The sequence below is a fragment of the Ornithorhynchus anatinus genome, chromosome 3, assembly GCF_004115215.2.
Source record: "Ornithorhynchus anatinus isolate Pmale09 chromosome 3, mOrnAna1.pri.v4, whole genome shotgun sequence".
In the NCBI taxonomy this organism is placed as follows: domain Eukaryota; kingdom Metazoa; phylum Chordata; class Mammalia; order Monotremata; family Ornithorhynchidae; genus Ornithorhynchus; species Ornithorhynchus anatinus.
Genome location: NC_041730.1, coordinates 122,194,030 through 122,215,348, shown reverse-complemented (window position 1 = coordinate 122,215,348; position 21,319 = coordinate 122,194,030). Strand labels below are relative to the sequence as shown.

Genomic DNA, 21,319 nt, shown 5'->3' with positions numbered 1-21,319 from the left:
CTTACTTACTCTGTGACCTAGGGAAAGTCACAACTTCTCTGTGCCTCAGTTCCCTCTTCTAGAAAATGGGGACTCAATACGTGTTCTCTCTCTTAGGCTGTGAGTCCCTTGTGGGACCTGGTGATTTTGTTTCTACACCAGCTCTTAGTAAAGTGCTTGGCACATAGTAAGCACTTAATAAAAACCACAATAATTATGCCGCCAAACTGTAAGCTCGTTATAGGCAGGGAACGTGTCTACCAACTGTTACAGTGTGCTCTCCCAAGCGCTTAGTACGGATCCCTCCCCATCCTTTCCTACTTCCCTCTAGTCATCTGATTTTGGTTTTTCACCTACTCATTTCTCTCCTCTGTCCTAAATCATAAAACTCCTGGGGAAGTGTGAAAGTGGGAGCAGAGCTAGTGGATGGGGGTGGAGTCCATGGGTGAGAGCAGAGCCAGTGGGTTAGGGCGGAGCCGGGATTGGATCCAACCTGGCCGAGCAGCAGGGGCAGTTAGGAACAGAGAGTAGAGGTGGTCTCGGTGCCGCCAACGAGGCTAGGGCAGCTGACCTCCGGAGGAGGCGGGATTGAGGTGGCCGCCGTGACCAGGCCTCACTTCGAAGTGTCTGTCAAGGCCCAGATGATGGAGGGGCTTCAGAGAGCTCTCCAAGGGAGGGGACCGGCACCAACGGGAGCTTCAGTCTGTGTGGCTACCGCCAGCCATCCCCTCTGCCCGCTGTCATGACACTAACATCAAGGAACCAGCGTTGGAGGCCTGGGCCGGACTGTGACCGAGGTCGGGGTCTTAGCTTCGGTTTCTGTATCTGCTGCTCCCCTGATCCTCTCCGGCCCCTTCAGCTTTGGGGAACAGCTGTCTGTGGGTGCTTCTGTGCCTGTGTATGGGTGGGAAGTAGAGAGGCCTAGTGGAGAGGGCACAGACCTGGCAGTCAGAGGACCTGGGTTCTAATCTCAGCTCCCCCATGTGCCTGCTGTGTAACCCTGGGCAAGTCACTAAACTTCTCTGTGCCTCAGTTTCCTCATTTGTGAAATGAGAATTCAATACCTTTCCTCCCTCCTATTTAGAATGTGAGCCCCAAGTGGGACAGGGCTTGTGTCCAACATGATTACATGATTAATTTGTATTTACTCTAGGGTTTAGAATGGTGATTGGGACATAGTAAATATATAAAATAAAATAATAATATTATATGTATTTACTATGTCCTAATCACCATTATATTATTACATTAATAATATTATTGTTACATTTGCTAAACACTTACATTTTCCTCATTTGTAAAGTGAGAATTCAATACCTTTCCTCCTTCCTATTTAGCATGTGAGCCCCAGGTGGGACAGGGATTGTGTCCAACGTGATTACATGATTAATTTATATTTACTCTAGTGTTTAGAATGGTGATTGGGACATAGTAAATATATAAAATATAATGATAATAATAATATTTTATGTATTTACTATGTCCTAATCATCATTATATTATTACATTAATAATATTACTGTTATATTTGTTAAACACTTACTATGTGTCAAGCTCTAATCTAAGCACCGAGGTAGATACACACTAATCAAGTTGGACACGGTCCCTGTCTTACATGGGGCTCTCAATCTATGTAGGATGGAGAACAGGTATTGAATCCCCATTTTACAGTTGAGGAAACTGAATCACAGAGAAGTTAAGTGACTTGCCCAAGGTGACACGGCAAGCTCGCTGTGGGCATGGAATATATCCATTTATTGTTATATTGTACTCTTCTAAGAGCTTGGTACAGTGCTCTGCACACAGGAAGCACACAATAAGTATGATCAAAATGTGGCAGAGCCAGTTTTAAAAAACCAGGTCCTCTGACTCCCAGGCCCATGCACTTACCACTAGACCACCCCGCTTCTCATGCGGCTTGGCCCAGCAGGCACTGTCTGGGTGACCCGGAAGGGGAAGTCCTTTTGGTCTGGTACCTGGTTTGCAGCCACTTCATAGCCGTCGGGATTCATCGAGGGCAGAATGTGGATCCGAGTGTCGTGGATAATTTGCACAATCCGCTCACTCCCCCTCCGGTACTCTTCACACAGGAATTCAGACAGCTGGAGCAGTAACTCTCTCCCCAAGACTTCGTTCCCGTGCATGTTCCCGATGTATTTGAACTCTGGCTCCACTGGAGAGATGACAGAGACCCAGTGAATGACTCAAGAGACCAGAACGCAAGAGACGGAGAAGCTACGATGTTCCGGACGGGCTCCAACTGGGCAAAAAATACCTCTTAGCCAATAATTCATAAGGAATACACTCCAATGTTCCCTAAAACTAGAATCACTTGATTCCTAGGGCTACAAGGAATGCCTTCCCATGTCAGCTGTGTGACTGTGGGCAAGTCACTTAACTTCTCTTTGCCTCAGATACCTCATCTGTAAAATGGGGATTAAGACTGTGAGCTTCACGTGGGACAACCTGATTACCCCGTATCTACCCCAGCGCTTAGAACAGTGCTCTGCACATAGTAAGCGCTTAACAAATGCCAACATTATTATTATTATTATAAGGAGGACATAGCAATATCCTCAGATAGTAGCCTTTGTTTTCTTCCCCTCCATCCTGTCCTCTGTTTTGCCCCTGTCCTTACTCCAGGACAGCAGGCTAGAATCCCCATTTTCCTGGAAGAAGCAGTGTTGCCTAGAGGAAAGAGCAGGACTTGGGTGTCAGACGACCTGGGTTCTAATCCTGGCTCTACCATTTGCGATCTGTGTGATCTTGAGCAAGTCACTTCACTTCTGGGGCCTCAGATTCCTCCTCTGTAAAATGGCAGTTCAGTGCCTGTTCTTCCTCCTAACTGGGGGACAGAGACTCTTCCTACCTGATTGTATTATATCTACCCCAATGCTTAGTACAAAGCAGGGCTTAACAAATTCCACAATTATCATTTTTTATGGTATTTGTTAAGTGCTTACTATGTATCAGGCACTGTACTAAGCGCTGGGATAGCAACTGCAAGCTAAAATCAGGTTGGACATAGTCATGGCCCACATGTAGTTCACAGTCTTAATCCCCATTTTACATGTCAGGTAACTGATGCAGAGAAGTTAAGTGACTTTCCCAAGGTCACACGGCAGGCAAGAAGTGGGGCCAGAATTAGAACCCAGATCCTCTGACTCCCAGGCCTGTGCTCTTTCCATTAGGCCATGTTGCTTATTTCCCTGTCTTTAACTCTGGTCAGCTCCACTTCCATGTGCATGATCACCCCAAGGGAGACCCCCCCAGTTTTTTTGTATTTTTTTAAACTTTCATTATAAAAGCAGAAAAATATCAATCAATCAGTGGTGTTTATTGGGTACTTACTGTGTGAAGAACACTGTACTAAGCACTTGAGAGAACAATACTTTTTCTGCTTTTTTTAAACTGTCATTATAAAAGCAGAAAAATCAATCAATGGTATTTATTGAGTACTTATTGTGTGCAGAACACTGTACTAAGCACTTGAGAGAACAATACTTTTTCTGTTTTTTTTAAACTGTCATTATAAAAGCAGAAAAAAAAATCAATCAATGGTATTTATTGAGTACTTACTGTGTGCAGAACACTGTACTAAGCACTTGAGAGAGTACAATATATTACAGTAGGTGCACACGAAGCTTGTCCACAAAGATATCAAAATAAATTTTAAAAAGTAAAATAAGCTCTCAAAAGATACAGTAACACCCTCTACTGCACAAAATTCTCTGACCATTATTGAAAGCAGTGGAAAAAAATGATGGGCTTGAAGCATGAGAATAATAATTGTGGTGTATGTTTAAATATCTACTACATGTCAAGCACTGGGGCAAGATACAAAACTTTTAGATCAGTCCCTGTCCCACATGGGTCTCACAGCCTAAGGGGGAGGTATTTAACTCCTGTTGTGCAGATGAGGAAACTGAGGCACAGAAAAGTTACATAACTTGCTCAAGGTCACATAGCGGCCAAGGGGAGAAACTGGGATTAGAACCCAGGTCCTCTGACTCTCAGTCTTGGGCTCTTTCCACTAGGCAGAGAGAATAAGGAACCCAGTGGGGGCTGACATTTGTGCAGAAAGAAGGACCTGGACTCTAGTCCCTCCTCCACCACTCATCTACTGTGTGACCTTGGACAAGTCACTTTTCTGTGCCTCAGTTCCCTCATCTGAAAACAGGGATTAAGATTGTGAGCCCCTGTGGGACATGGATTGTGTCCAACCTAATTAGCTTGTATTAGCTAATTAGCTAATTAGCTCCAGAGCTTTATACAGTAGCTAGCAGTAGTAAGTAACTAATTAAGTTAATCAAGTAACTAATTTTCTCCCCCGATTAGACTGTAAGCCCGTCAATGGGGAGGGATTGTCTCTATCTGTTGCCGAATTGTACATTCCAAGTGTACAGTGCTCTGCACATAGTAAGCACTCAATAAATACTATTGAATGAATGAATGAACTAATACTATAAAAAAATAAAAATACAAAACAAAACAAAAAGATAAGATATAAAGGCTACAGGAAAACTAAAAGATACTGCCTCTGGCTGAGGGAGGAAAAACACCCCTCTAAGAGTAAATGCACCCTCCCAAAGAGCCTAGTTTGCGCCTTGAGAAGGCTTCTCACTGGACAATTTCTGGCACTGGATCGCTGTTTAGGGAATTTGCAAACTTTGAACGGAAAAGCCCGGAGACTTCCTAGGCCCTGAAGGGCGTTAACTGATGAGGGATTTGCGAAGGCCAAAGGGATCATCTGTCCTACTGGACTGGACTACTGGACTACTGTTCTGGGAGAGAGGCTGTGTGAGTCAGTCAGTTGCCTGAGGGCCAAGTCGAGGCCAAGCGCCAGTTTAGATAGTCTGGCTCAGCTTTTTATACACATATGTAATCTATAAAACAAAACATCTTCAGTTCCATCCAGACGGCTAGTCGGGGGGACCCACTCATTTGGATCAAAATCATGAACTAATGTGTCTCAGCCCCCGGGGAACCCAGGGCCTCCTGCCCCTCTGAAAGGCAAATCCGCACCTCTGGGAGGAAGAGGAAACCACGGACCAATCTGGGATGGGGGTGTCAAGGATCAGGCTCGAGGAACGGGAACTCCTCTTCGTAGGAAGCGCTTAACAAATACCACCATTATTATTATTATTAGGAGTGGACTGTCCCGAGCTGCAGACTGGATTGGCCCCCATCCACACTGAATCTCTTCCATCCCACTGGAACCAATAAGTCTCCCTCTAGACTGTAAGCTTGTTGTGGGCAGGGAACCTATCTGCCAACTCTGTTGTATTGTACTCTCCCAAGCGCATGGTACACTGCTCTGCACATAGTAAGCGTTCAGTAAATACAATTGAATGAATTAACACCACTGATGGTGATCTGAACGCCCTTGAGTTTGTTGATGGCATTAACAAACAAGCCGCATGACCTAATGGATAGAACACGGGCCTGGGAGTCAAGGATCTGGGTTCTAATCCCAGCTCTGCCACTTGTCTGACAGGTGACCTTGGGCAAGTCACTTAACTTTTCTGTACCTCAGTTCCCGCATCTATAAAATGGGGATTAAGACTGTCCAAGTGGGACAGTGACTGTGTCCAACCTGATTAGCTTGTATCTACCCCAGAGCTTTTGGAGCAAATTAAGCCAAAGTGGTCTTTGGAAGGCCAGATGACTCAACTTGGATTAGCATATTTTGGACACATAATCAGGAGGACTAATTCTCTGGAGAAGACATTAATGCTAGGAAAAGTCCAGGGTTAAAAGTGGAAGAGGTAGACCAGCAGCAAGATGGATAGAGACCATCACAACGATAACGGAAGAACCGTTAGAAAGGTTACAGATTAAGGCAGAAGACAGGATGTTCTGGAGAAAATATATCCCAAGAGTCGCTATGAATCAGTAATGACTCAGTGGCACTTGATAATAAACCCCAGTGCTTAGATCAGTGCTTGACACTTATTAAGTGCTTTACAAATACCATCATTATTGTTTAACTGGGCACCTGTTCTTCCCTCAGGGAGGAAGGCAGAAGGGCCTTGGGGAAGGATCTTGAATCTTGGAATTCCCAAGTTTCATTCATTCATTCAATAGTATTTATTAGTGCAGAGCATTGTACTAAGCGCTTGGAATGAACAAGTTGGCAACAGATAGAGACAGTCCCTACCATTTGACGGGCTTACGGTCTAATCGGGGGAGACGGACGGACAAGAACGATGGCAATAAATAGAGTCGAGGGGAAGAACATCTCGTAAAAACAGTGGTAACTAAATAAAATCGAGGCGATGTACATTTCATTAACAAAATAAATAGGGTAATGAAAATATATACAGTCGAGCGGACGAGTACGGTGCTGAGGGGATGGGAAGGGAGAGGGGGAGGAGCAGAGGGAGATGGGGGGAAAGAGGGTTAAGCTGCGGAGAGGTGAAGGGGGGGCGGTAGAGGGAGTTGAGGGAGAAAGGGAACTCAGTCTGGGAAGGCCTCTTGAAGGAGGTGAGTTTTAAGTAGGGTTTTGAAGAGGGGAAGAGAATGAGTTTGGCGGAGGTGAGGAGGGAGGGCGTTCCGGGACCGCGGGAGGACGTGGCCCGGGGGTCGACGGCGGGATGGGCGAGACCGGGGGACGGCGAGGAGGTGGGCGGCGGAGGAGCGGAGCGTGCGGGGTGGGCGGTAGAATGAGAGAAGGGAGGAGAGGTAGGGAGGGGCAAGGTGATGTAGAGCCTCGAAGCCTAGAGTGAGGAGTTTTTGTTTGGAGCGGAGGTTGATAGGCAACCACTGGAGGTGTTTAAGAAGGGGAGTGACAGGCCCAGTTCGTTTCTGCAGGAAGATGAGCCGGACAGCGGAGTGAAGAATAGACCGGAGCAGGGCGAGAGAGGAGGAAGGGAGATCAGAGAGAAGGCTGACACAGTAGTCTAGCCGGGATATAACCGTAGCAGTAAGGTAGCCGTTTGGGTGGAGAGGAAAGGGCGGATATTGGCGATATTGTAAAGGTGAAACTGGCAGGTCTCGGTGACGGATAGGATGTGTGGGCTGAACGAGAGAGACGAGTCAAAGATGACACCGAGATTGCGGGCCCGAGAGATGGGAAGGATGGTCTTGCCATCCACGGTGATAGGGAAGTCTGGGAGAGGACCGGGCTTGGGAGGGAAGATGAGGAGCTCAGTCTGGCTCACGTTGAGTTTTAGGTGGCGGGCCGACATCCAGGTGGAGACATCCTGGAGGTGGGAGGAGATGCGAGCCTGAAGGGAGGGGGAGAGGACAGGGGCAGAGATGTAGATCTGTGTGTCATCTGCTATAGACTATCATTAATCAAAAATTGTGACTGATCTGTTCCGGGGGTGACTAGGGGAGGCAGCGTGGTGGAGCGGAAGAGCGCCCATCTGGAAGCCAGAGTGGGCTCTGCTGGGTGACCATGGGCCTGACTCTTAACATCTCTGTAACCCAATTTCCTCATCTGCAAAATGGGGATAATAATACCTGTCTTTCTGCCTAACTCACATGGATATCATGAGGGCAGAAATCTGAAAAATAATCAAAGGGTTTTGGTAATAAGAGTATGCTACAAAACCCAGATTTTACTCAGAAAGGAAATGGCCCAAAATCGTGTAGAGGAGAGATGAACTGAGTTATATCTACTGCATTGCCCATCCTCAGAGACGGAGTTCTAATCTTTTTGGGGACTGATTTCCTGCTGCTCTAGGATCTGGATGGGCTAACTCTGCGCATCTTCCAACATCTCAACCAGCCAATTTACTTTTCCAGATTTGGGGGATTGCCTCTCAAGTGGTAAGTGGGGGGACCAAGTCCAGCAGAGCAGCCAAAGGGACCATGCCTCAATACTTCCCGCTCAGTTCTGAGAAATTTCCCCTATCGACTTCAGCAGGACAGTCCTGACCCTCCTTTGAAGTCTTTACAAATACGACCCCTCCCACGCCCCCTGTGAGGCAGGGATGCTTTGCTGTTTCTGAAGAGCAGAAAGCAAGCTCAGTCTCAACCTGGACTCAACCTGTGAGCTTTGGCCCATCAAGTCAAGCTCAGACTTCATCTGAAAGGACCTGTCCCTTCCTTCTCTGTCCTCACCCAACTTCTCCCTGCCAGTTTCAAACAGGATAGATGGATGCTGTGGCTGCTGGGTTCTGCTGTCTCTCTCGGTGCTAACCACTCACCCACATCCTGCTTCTGGTCTGGAACTCCTTCCCCCTTCATATTTAACAGACCATCCCTCTCCCCATCTTCAAAGCCTTATTAAAATCCCATCTCCTCCAAGAGGTCTTCCCTGACTAAGCCCTTATCTCCCCTACTCTCTCACCCCTCTGTGTCACCCTTGTACTTGAATTTGTACCCTTTATTTACCCCACCTTCAGCCTCACAGTACTTACCTACCTAGCCACAATGTATTTATTTATATTTACATCGGTCTCCCCTTCTAGACTCTATGCAACTTGTGGGCAGGGAACATCTACCAATTCTGTTATATTGTACTTTCCCAAGTACTTAGTACAGTGCTCTGCACATAGTAGATGCTCAATAAACATGATTGATCGATTGATTACTGTGAATTTGCACAGGTACGGTGTCCCTGGGAAAACAAGCCCAAGCATCCCCCCGGAACCATGTAAATACCATTCCCCCATTGCCTCACTCCTTCACAGTGACATCTGGTTCCCTCTAGACTTGGGCCAGGCCCCCATGGTCTTAGAAGTCACCCAGAGCTGGGCCGGGCCAAGCGCAAAATCACCAGGGAGTTGATTCAATAGTTCATACAAAACCTTGACCAGCACCAAGATGGACTCTCTCAGGACTGCCAGTCTGAAGCCTACCTTTTGGAGAGAAGTATCTGATCGCCTTATTTTTTTTTCCCTCTTCGGCCCTGCCCTGGTCAACATTTTCCTGAACAAATAGGAGAGCTGACCCCAAAATAGGATGCCTAACAGATCACTGTCCTCAGAGTGACAGTACTTGGGCGCAAGGGAGAGGAAGAAGGTAAGGAGTTGAGCTGATTGGCTGCAAGGTGGAAGAAGATCTGGAGAGGGAGGGGACAGCATTCATTCATTCAACAGTATTTATTGAGCGCTTACTATGTGCAGAGCACTGGACTAAGCGCTTGGAATGTACAATTCGGCAACAGATAGAATCCCTGCCCAGTGATGGACTCACGGTGTAAACAGTAGCAGGAGAAGCCACACTCTGCCCCCCCACCCCAACCCACTACCCTGGAGCTGTCTAAAGGCCAAGGGTCAGGTAGATGGGGTGGCAATTGGGATGACCAGATGGCTCCGATGGCCACCTCCTACCTCTCTCTCATTTCCAGCCACAGCTGCTAAGAATGCGATAGTGTCTACCAACAAGATCTTGGTACAGTGGTCTGCACCCCGCAAATGCTCAATGCATACCACTGATAAATACCTGGATTTCAAAAGGGACGTGGTGCTCTCTCCAAACTTCTCCTCCTGCCACCTTCTCCTAAACCCTGCAGGTGCATACAGTGGTGTGTTGGGGCCATTTCTCCCAAACGCAGCTCTCGCTTTTGCCTTTTAACTTGTCACAATTCTCTCACTTCCTTTGGAAAGCAAAGGTCTACAGGGATTTAGGGGCCCCAGAAACCAAGTCTGGCCCCAGGAATCAGGCAGGGTTGGGGGACTTGGAAGAAGGACAGGGTAAAAAGAAGCGGCTTGGCCTGGTGGAAAGACATGGACCAGGCAGTCTGAGGACCTGGGTTTTAGAACCCAGCTGCACCACTTGTCTGCTGTGTGACTTTTGGCAAGTCACATGATTTCTCTGGTCCTCAGTTACCTCATCTGTAAAATGGGGATCCAATGCCTGTTCTCCCTCCTAATTAAGACTGGGTGTCCCTTTTGGGACAGAGGCTGTGTTCAATCTGATGATCTTGTAACTACCCCAGTGCTTAGAGTATTTGCCACATAGTAAGCGCTTAAAAATACCATTATTACTGTTATTATTATTATTATTGTTACATGGGAGAGAGAGAGACAGGTTTCTGCTGCCTCCTGCTTCCATTTTCAGTCAACTTCTGTCCCACCACCTTGTGATTTCTTGGACTAATCAATCAGTTGTATTTACTGAATGCTTACTGTATGTAGAGCACTGTACTAAGCATTTGGAAGCGTATAATTTAATAGTTGATAGACACTTCCCTGCCCATAATGACCATAATGACTCTACAGTATAAGGTTAAGAGGATGCTAACCAGGCTTCTTATTCCCAATTCTGAGCCCTAAACTGTGTTTGCTACCTCATATTCATGACACAGACAGCTCTCTGAGAGATGGGGGAGGAAGAATGTAAATTGCATTTACGTGCCTGGAATAGACAGCCTACACAAACTGAATTCTTGAGAAAAGAACAAGAGCATTCTTGCCCTTCATTGAGAGATCATAGATTAGGAGACTTCTCAAGAAACTAAACAAAGAAGAGCATTCTTTCCACCATCAAAGATCTTCAATCATCTTTATCCAGTAAAACACTTGGTTCACTTCCATATGTTGGACTTTCTGAGGGCAGACACATATCAGATAGTCAAAGTCAAAAAAGATCGGCAGAGTCCTATGATAGTTGGCTACAAGAACATGGAATGGCTTTTCCCAGAACTGGAGTTATTTCCAAACAGAGGCACCAGACAATTTTTTTTATTGGTATTTGTTAAGGGCTAACTATGTGCTGGGCCCTGTACTAAGCACTGGGATACATACGAGGTAAGCAGGTTGGACGTAGTCCATGTTCCACCTGCGGCTCACAGTCTTAATCCTCATTTTAATCCTTAGAGAAGCAGCATGGCTCAGTGGAAAGAGCCTGGGCTAGGAGTCAGGGTTCATGGGTTCTAATCCCAGCTCTGCCACCTGTCATCTGTGTGACTTTGGGCAAGTCACTTAACTTCTTAGTGCCTCAGTTACCTCATCTGCAAAATGGGGATTCAGACTGTGAGCCTCCTGTGGGACAACCTTATTATCCTGTATCTACTCCAGCGCTTAGAACAGTGCGCGGCACATAGTAAGCGCTTAACGAATACCAACATTATTATTTTACAGATGAGGTAACTGAGGCCTAGAGAAGTTAAATGACTTGCCCAGGGTGACTCAGCAGACAAGTGGCAGAGTCAAGATTAGAACCCAGGTCCTTCTGACTCCCAGGGCTGTGTTCTATCCACTAGACCACAGTGGTTCCCTTGTTATTAGAGAAGCAGGAGAAATCATGAAGAGACTAATAAATTAAACCATTGTTCTCTTTCATATGTGTATGTATATACACACAGTATATATCTATATATAAATATATAGATATACACAAACAGGATATAGAGTATACAGTAAGCGCTCAGTAAATACTGATTGAATGAATGAATGAATGAAAGTATACAATATAATATAGAGTATTTATATATACTCTATTGTTTCTTCCTATCTGTCTCTCCTGATAGATTGTAAACTCCTTGATGGCAGGAATCATCTCTACTAAATTTTATGTACTCTATCAAAGGTTTTTACAGTGCTCTGCTCAGATTAAGTGCTCAATAAATACTACTGTTTGATCCCAAATGCTTAGAAAAATTCTCTGCCCCCAGGAGATGCCCAATAAACACTATTGACCGACTGATTGATAATAAGCTTATAAAGATGGTAGGAAATCTCTCATAACCAATGAGCATGGCCTAATGGAAAGGGCACAGGCCTGGGAATTAGAGGACCTGGGTTCTAACTCCAACTCCACCACTAAATCATTTGATTTCTCTGTGCCTCAGTTCCCTCATCTGCAAAATGGGGATTCAATGCCTGTTCTCCCTTCTACTTAGACTATGAGTCCCATGTGGGATAGATAGTCTTGTATCTACCCCATTGCTTAGTACAGTCCTTGGCACTTAGTAAGCACTTAACAAATACCACAGTTATTATTAGAAAACTAATGATTCCAGTCTTTGTTCTTGTCATTCATTCACTGTAATAAGCACAGTATTAAGATGCAAAGTATCTAAGTACTAAGATACAAGATACAAGGCCGAGCAGAGTACTAATTGCTTGGTAGAGTACAGTGTAACAATATCCCGACTCTGCCCCTTGTCAGCTGTGTGACTGTGGGCAAGTCACTTCACTTCTCTGTGCCTCAGTTCCCTCATCTGTAAAATGGGGATGAAGACTGTGAGCCTCACGTGGGACAACTTCATTCCCCTGTATCTACCCCAGCGCTTAGAACAGTGCTCTGCACATAGTAAGCGCTTGACAAATACCAACATTTAAACACATTCCCTGCCCACAAGGAGCTTACAACCTAGACGGGGAGACAGACAGTAATGTATATAAACAAACTGCAGATATGTATATAAGCGCTTGGCAGTCCCGAGCTCTTTATCTGGATCCTCTCTCCTCTCACATATTAATCCCATCAACTGCAGAACCTTTGCCCACATCTTCACAATCAATTATATTTGAGTACTTACTATGAGCAGAGCACTTGAATTAAGCGCTTGGGAGAGTGGAGTACAACAGAATCATCAGACACGCTCTCTGCCCATAAGGAGCCTACAGTCTAGGGGGGATGCTGGCCTGGAACTCCCCCCCACTTGGTATCCTACAGTCTGCCACTCTCCCCTTCTTCAAAACCCACTAAAATCCTATCTCCTCCAAGAAGACTTCGCGGACTGAGCCCTTTATAGGCCCTACTCCTTGTCCCTTCTGTCTTACCTTTGCACTTGACTCTGTACCCCTTGTCTTGTCTTATACTGTAAAGTTATTTCTGACCCATAGTGACTCCATGGACACATCTGTCCCAGAACACCACACTTTCATCTGCAAATGTTCTGGTAGAGTATCCAGAGAGTTTTCTTGGTAAAAATACGGCAGTGGTTTACCACTGCCTTCTTCCATGCAGTATACTTGAGTCTCCACCCTCAACTCTCTCCCATGCCACTGCTGCCCAGCACAGATGAGTTCTGACTTTTTAGCAGCTTGCCTTCCACTAACTAGACACTGCCCAAGCTAGGAATAGAATGGACAGACCTCTGTTTGACTCTCCCTCCCATAACCGAGATTTGCAGAGTACTGGAAACTCTCCAGGTGCCATCCTGAGAGGGGCTGTATCCCTTAAGTATTTAATATTCACCCCACCCCATCCCCACATCCTCATAACAGTGGTATCCATTAAGTGCTTATTAAGTGCCAAGCAATGTGGATACAAGTTAATCGGATCACACATGGGGCTTATTGTCTGAGTTGGAGAGGAAGCAGGTATTGAATCCCCACTCTCCCCCACACCTCTCCACCCACTCTCCCCCTGGGCCCTCTTTTGAAGCCTTATTGAGAGAATATCTCCTCCAAGAAGCCTTCCCTGACTAAACTTCCCTTTCCTCTTCTCCCACTCCCTTCTACATCACCCTGACTTGCTTTCTTTTATCATCCCCCCTCCAAGTCCCACAGCACTTATGTTTGTATCTGTAATTTATTTACATATATTAATTAATGTCTGTCTTCCCCCATCTAGACTGTAAATTTGTGCGGACAGGGAATGTGTCTGGTTATTGTTGTATTGTACTCTTCCGAGCACTTAGTATAGTGCTCTGAACCCAGAAGGGCTCAATAAACAGAACTGAATGAATTTTCCAGATGACGGAACTGAAGCACAGAGAAGCGAAGTGACTTGACCAAGATCACACAGAAGATAAGTCACGGAGCTAAAATTAGAACCCAGGTCTTCTGATACCCAACTGCTTCTTTATCCTGATACTCTCCCACTTCTCCATCTGTAATTCATTTTAATGTCTGTTTCCCCCCGTAGACTGTAACCTCCTTGAGGGCAGGGATCCTGTCTACCAACTCTATAGTATTCTCCCAAGCACTTAGTACAGTGTTCTGAACATAGTAAGTGTTCAGTTTGTATCACGGATTGATTATTTTTCTAGTGGCTCTCCTGCTAACACCTGCCTCACCTGGAGGGTATTTCCCCAAGGAAAAGAATTGATCAGAAATAGAGGTGGGGACAGGGCAGAAGTGGGCAGGAGTCAGGATTGGATCAGTAGGTCAGGCACCTGGTCGTGTATTTGTCGTCCGCTCCCTGTACCTATTGTGTTATGCTGTTGAGTGGTCTCTGATCCATAGCGACACCATGGAAACATATCTTCCAGAACACCCCACCTCCAACTGCAATCATTCTGGTAGTATATCCACAGAGTTTTCTTGGTGAAAATACAGCAGTGGTTTACCATTGCCTCCTTCTGGGCAGTAAACTTGAATCTCCACCCTCAACTCTCCCATGCAGCTGATGCCCAGCACAGGTGAGTTTTGACTTGTAGCAGATTGCCTTCCACTCGCCAGCCACTGCCGAAGCTGGGAAAGGAATGGGTATGTGACAACTTGACTCTCCATCCCCTATGACTCTACCCGAAACTGGTAGAGTCCTGGAAACTCTCCAGGCGCAACCCTGAGAGGGGCTTGTACTATTACCTTAATCCTTCTCTCCCTGTGCATCCATTCCCAACCCCCACTTTCCCCCTACACTCCCCTCCCTCCACCCTCATGACTCTACATTTCTCTACTCTCTCTGGTGTCCAGTCTTCTGGGAGTTGCAATCCTCTCCAGAAATCTCCAGGGGACAAAAAAAAGCCAGGCTGGTTGTCCCCCAGTAGGGATGTGACTGAGTTCATTTCCAGGCCCAGACAGCTCACGGCATCAGCTTGGAGATAAAGGCCTGCACATAGAAAGGCCTGGAAAGTGGGCACAGGTGGGCAGGCCACACAATGGCAGGGCTGATCTAGAGCCAGGTCATTCATTCATTTAATAATAATGATAATTGTGGTATTTGTTAAGCACTTACTTTATGTCAAGCTCTGTTCTAAGTGCTGGAGTAGATACAAGGTAATCAGGTCGGACAGAGTCCCTGTCCCCCATGGGGCTCATAGTCTTAATCCCCAATTTACAAATGAGGAAATGAGGCACAGAGAAGTGAAGTAACTTGCCCAAGGTCACCCAGTAGACAAGTGGAGGAGCCAGGACTAGAACCCAGGTCCTTCTGATTCCCAGGCCTGTGCTCTACCCTTTAGGCGACGTTGCTTCTGCAGTAGCGTGTTTCTGCTGTACTTTCCCAAGTGCTTGATCCTTTCCCAAGAGCTAAATCCAGTGTGTTGCACCCATTAGATGCTCAATAAATTTGACAACTCGACTCCTCCTCCTACCTCAGTGCAGCTATCATAGGCTTCTTTAAGTAGTTTGAACCAATAAATTTCCTAATCATGGAGGCATAATTGCTGCTTTACAATAGGTACAAAGTCTCCCCTTACTATAGAACACTTTAATTCATTGGCCCCAAGCAGCCGACTAAAAGCAGTGCTAAGGTGAAAGCTTCCAAGTAACTAAAGCTCCCAAACCAGTTGGATAAATTATTTTTTAATAATAATAATAATAATAATAATAATAATGGTATTTGTTAAGCACTTACTATGTGCAAGGCACTGGACTAATCGCTGGGGTGGATATAAGCAAATCAGGTTGGACACAGTCCCTGTCCCACATAGGGCTCATAGTCTCATTCCCCGCTTTCCAGATGAGATAACTGAGGCACAGAGAAGTGAAGTGACTTGCCCAAGGTCACACAGTAGACAAGTGGGCCAGCCGGGATTAGAACCCATGACCTCCTGACTCCCAGGCCCATGCTTATTCCACTACGCCACGCTCCTTCATAATGATGGCCTTTGTTAAGCGCTTACTATGCTCCAAGCACTGTTCTAAGCACTGAGGTAGATACAAGGTAATCAGGTTGTCCCACATGAGGCTCACAATCTTAATCCCCATTTTACAGAGGTCACTGAGGCTCAGAGAAGTTAAGTGACTTTCCCAAAGTCACACAGCTGAAAAGTGGCGGAGCCAGGATTAGAACCCATGACCTCTGACTCCCAAGTCTGTGCTCTTTCCACCAAGCCACGCTGCTTCTCCAAGGGTGGTTTCTTTAAGGGTGGGTTGTCAGGATTGATTTGAATGACCAACTGCAGATTTGAAGAAAGCCCAGAATGGAAAGAGTAAATTGGCCCATAGCCACATCCAGGCCATCTGGAATCCTCGGCTCCACCACGGGTCTGCTGTGAGACCTTGGGCAAGTCACTTATCTACTCTGGGCCTCAGTTCCCTCCTCTGTAAAATGGGGATTAAGAGTGTGAGCCGCATGTGGGACGGGGACCGTGTCCAACCTGGTTAAGTTGTATCTACCCTAGTGCTTAGAACAGTGCTTGGCACATAGTAAAAGCTTAACAAGTACTATTATTATTCATTCATTCATTCAATAATATTTATTGAGCGCTTACTATGTGCAGAACACTGTGATAAGCACTTGGAATGTACAATTCAGCAACAGATAGAGACAATCCCTGCCCAATGGCGGGCTCACGGTCTAATCGGGGGAGACAGACGGACAAAAACAAGACAACATAATCACGATAAATAGAATCAAGGGGATGGACACCTCATTAACAAAATAAATAGGGTAATAAAAATATATACAAATGAGCACAGTGCTGAGGGGAGGGGAAGGGAGAAGGGGGAAGGGATTTTGTACCTAAAAAAACCAAAATAATCAGGAGGAGGAAAAATCCAGCCTCTGATTTTGCCATGAGTGGAGCCAAGATTCCACTCCTTCTGGGAGGATCCGAGATGCTTCTGCTTCTCTGCAGGAACGTTTCAGACCGGATTAATTTATGGGGTTCTCCAGTACAGTGCTTGCTTTAATCTGAGCAGCTCGCTTCCTCTTCAGATGATAGAAAACAGTCGAAAGCCAAGTGCTTTACAGCAGGTTTAGAGGAAAACTCAACTGGCTTGTGTCTACATATGGACATCTTTCTACATAAGTCTCTGCCTTTCTAGAAAGCACAATTAGTCTAAGATTTCAAAGTGATCGTCAGTCAGTCGAACAATACGTCAATTGATCACCTATGCATGTGTGTGCCTTTGGGCTCTTGAAAATAATAATGATTATGGCATTTGTTAAGTGCTTACTTTGTGCCAGGCACTGTACTAAGCGCTGGGGTGGATACAAACAAATCATGTTGGACGCAGTCCCTCTGCCATGTGGGGCTCACGGCCTCAATCCCCATTTTACAGATAAAGTAACTGAGGTATTCACCCCTCCCTCAGCCCCACAGCACTTATGTACATATCAATAATTTATTTTAATGCTGGTCTCTCCCTCTATACTGTAAGCTTCTTGTGGGCAGGGAGTGTGGTTACAAACTCAGTTTTATTTTTTTTTAATGGTATTTAAGTGCTTATTTTGTTCCAGGCCCTTAAGCTAAGCACTTGGGTAATAATAATAATAATAATAATAATAATAATGGTGGTAATATTGGTGGTAATAATAGGTAGATATAAGGTTGGACACAGTCTATGTCCCATATGAGACTTACAGTTTTAATCCCCATTATACCGATGAGGTAACTGAGGCACAAAGAAGTGAAGTGATTTTCCCAAGATCACATAACAGACAAATGACAGAGCTGGGATTAGACCCCCCAGGTCCTCTGACTCCCAGGCCTACGGTTTGGCTCAATGGAAAGAGCCTGGGCTTGGGAGTCAGAGGTCATGGGTTCTAATTCCGGCTCCACCACTTGTCAGCTGTGTGACTGTGGGCAAGTCACTTAACTTCTCTGTACCTCAGTTACCTCATCTGGAAAATGAGGATTAACTGTGAGCCTCACGTGGGACAACCTGATTACCCTGTATCTACCCCAGTGCTTACAGCAGTGCTCTGCACATAGTAAACACTTAACAAATACCAACATCATTATTATTATTATTATTATTCACTAGGCTACACTGTTAGCAGCATGGACTAGTGGATAGAGAAGCAGTATGGTGCAGTGGATAGAGCATGGGCCTGAGAGTCAGAATGCCAAGGGTTCTAATCCTAGCTCCGTCACTTGTCTGCTATGTGACCTTGGACAAGTTACTTCACCTCTCTGTGTCTGTTACCTCATCTGTAAAATGGGGATTGAGACTGTGAGCCCCACGTGGGACAGGGACTGGGTCCAACCCAATTTGTGTGGGGATTGCACTGTGCCTGGAACATAGTAAGCACTTAACAAATACCATAATGATGATGTTGTTGGTATTTATTAAGCGCTTACTATGTGCCGAGCACTGTTCTAAGCGCTGGGGGAGATGCAGGGTAATCAGGTCCCACGCGGGGCTCATAGTCTTAATCCCCACTTTCCAGATGAGGTAACTGAGGCACAGAGAAGTTAAGTGACTTGCCCAAGGTCACACAGCTGACAAGCGGTGGAGCCGGCATTAGAACCCATGACCTCTGACTCCTAAGCCCATGCTCTTTCCACTGAGCCATGCCGCTTCTCTATAATTATTATTATTATTATTAAACACTCTCCCAAGCACTTAGTAGACTGCTCAGCACACTTAGGTAATCAGTAAGTACCATGGATGGATCAAATCAATCAATTAATCAATGATATTTATTAAGTGCTTTACTAAAGTGTATAACCACTGAACCAAGTGCTCCAGAGAGTATATGTAACAGAGGAACTAGACATGATATCTGCACACGAGTATCTTTCCAGTAAACAGAATCAGGAGAAGTGTTGAGATTGTTTGTTTTTTGAAACTGCCTTTCCAGCAACGATCTTAGAAAGGAAAATTTCTACCATTTCTTCATATCTAAAGAGGTTTTGTGCCTAATTAGTTAACATCATCAACTCAGAACAGGAAGACTTGGTTTAATTGAGTCTTTAATGCATTCAATCACCTTACTCCCTATTACCTCCCTGATTTGCTACTATTCTTTCTTTTCTTTCTTTTCTTTCTTTTCTTTCTTCTTTCTTTCTTTCTTTCTTTCTTTCTTTCTTTCTTTCTTTCTTTCTTTCTTTCTTTCTTTCTTTCTTTCTTTCTTTCTTTCTTTCTTTCTTTCTTTCTTCCTTTCTTCCTTCCTTTCTTCCTTTCTTTCTTTCCTTTCTTTCTTTCCTTTCTTCTTCTCTCTCTTGCCTTTTCTTTCTCTCTCTCTCTCTCTCTCCCTTTCTCTCTCTCTCTCTCTCTTTCGTCTCTTTCTCTCTCTCTCTCTCTCTCTTTTCTTTCTTTCTTTCTTCTTTCTTTCTTTCTTTCTTTCTTTCTTCTTTCCTTCTTTCTTTCCTTCTTTCTTTCTTTCTTTCTTTCTTTCTTTCTTTCTTTCTTTCTTTCTTTCTTTCTTTCTTTCTTTCTTTCTTTCTTTCTTTTCTTTCTTTCTTTCTTTCTTTCTTTTCTTCTTTCTTTCTTTCGTATTTATTGAGCACTTACTATGTGCAGAGCCCTGTACTAACTGCTTGGAATGTACAATTCGGCAACAGAGACAATCCTTGCCCAGCGACGAGCTCACAGTCTAAACGGGGGAAATAGACGGCAGAGCAAAACAGAACAAAACAAAAGAGAACATTATCAAGATAAATAGAATCAAGGGGATGTATACCTCATTAACAAAATTAATAGGGTAATAAATAATATATACAAATGAGTACAGTGCTAAAGGGAGGGGAAGGGGAGGCGCAGAGGGTGGGGGGAGGGAAGAGAAGAGGGAGCAGAGGGAAAGGGGGGGCTCAGTCTGGGAAGGCCTCCTGGAGGAGGTGAGCTCTCAGTAGGGCTTTGAAGAGGGGAAGAGAGTTAGTTTGGACAACCCAGCCCACTCACTTCACTCCTCTAATGCCAACTTACTCATTGTACTATACCTTGATCTCATCTATCTCGCCACAGACCGCTCACCCACATCCTGCCTCTGGCCCGAAACTCCCTCCCTTTTCACATTCCATAGACTCTCCCCACCTTTAAAGCCTTATTAAAAACACAACTCCTTCAAGAGGTCTTCCCTCAGCCCTCATTTCGTCTTCTCCGACTCTCTTCTGTCACCCTTGCACTAGGATTTGAACACTTTATTCCCCCTCCTTCAGCCTGATACACTTAGATACATATCTGTAATTTAATTTAATTATATTAATGTCTGTTCCCCTCCCCCCTCCCCCCTCAAGACTGTAAACTCATTGTGGGCAGGGATTATGTCTACCAACTCTGTTCTAATGTACCTTCCCAAGTGCTTCGTACAGTGTTCTGCATACATTAAGCACTCAATAAATATGATCGATTGATAGATTGGAAGCAGCGTGGCTCAGTGGAAAGAACCTGGGCTTCGGAGTCACCGGTCGCGGGTTTGACTCCCGGCTCTGCCACTTGTTAGCCGTGTGACTGTGGGCAAGTCACAACTTCTCTGTGCCTCAGTGACCTCATCTGTAAAATGGAGATTAACTGTGAGCCTCACGTGGGACGACTTGATGACCCTGTATCTACCCCAGCACTTAGAACAGTGCTCTGCACATAGTAAGCGCTTAACAAATACCAACATTATTACTATTATTATTATCATAGATTCATTCAGCTTTCACAATTAAGTAGCATTTCAAAAGACCGAGGTGGCTAAGAAGCAAGACATCACAACAATTCTGTTTTGAAGATAGGTGTCAAATAACTCTGGGAAGGCTAGTGAAATAATCCCCTGGTAAAGCCAAATTTAACCCAGAGAAATAAGTAAACTGGGCAAGAGCTAGGCTTAGAGTCAAATTCCCATTTCTTCACTGGAATATTAGTTGGAAGGATTAGAGAACCATGAAATGAACCAGGTAGTGGATGTATTCTATAATGTGGCTCCATGACATGGTAAGAGAAGCAGGGTGGCTCAGTGGAAAGAACCCGGGCTTGGGAGGCAGAGGTCATGGGTTCGAATCCCAACTCCGCCCCTTGTCAGCTGTGTGACTGTGGGCCAGTCACTTCACTTCTCTGTGCCTCAGTTCCCTCATCTGTAAAATGGGGATTGAGACTGTGAGCCTCACATGGGACAACCTCATTCCCCTGTATCTACCCCAGTGCTTAGAACAGTGCTCTGCACGTAGTAAGCGCTTAACAAATACCAACATTATTATTATCATTTTTTATTCTATTCTATGAATTTAAGATTTTTGAAAAAATAGTAGGGAATAAATCGCCTCAGGGCTCCTGTCTGGGTCTTCCATCCTCATGATCTGGAGTCTCCTTCGTAGCCCTGGGGTTTTGCTAAAAAGGGCAGGACCACTTCTAGTGCTTAATTAATTAAAATAAACAGAGACATTGTTTCTCCTCTCCTCCTGCGGAGGGGATTTATTTCCCACCCCTTCAGGTTCCTGAAGGGAATTGGAATCCTGCGACATCAAAAGGCCTTGCAGGAAGGTAAACCAATTAACACCTCCAGGAGGTGTAGATCATGAATTTGTTAGCTGGAGTCCTGTGGCTCACACATTACCAGAAAGGAAAGCAAAGCAAGCAAGACGAGGCCATAGAGCATCCACCACAGCCCAAGG

At 45.2% G+C, this 21,319-nt stretch overlaps 1 protein-coding gene across 1 annotated transcript in view; it reads right to left on the bottom strand.

Annotated features, from left to right (window-relative positions):
• Positions 1-21,319, bottom strand: part of CPN1 (carboxypeptidase N subunit 1) — a 60,459-nt gene that overhangs the window by 33,336 nt on the left and 5,804 nt on the right. The window contains exon 2 of the mRNA XM_029058976.2: positions 1,956-2,152. Within this exon, the coding sequence (XP_028914809.1) occupies positions 1,956-2,152 (197 nt within the window). The remainder of the gene's footprint in view (positions 1-1,955; positions 2,153-21,319) is intronic.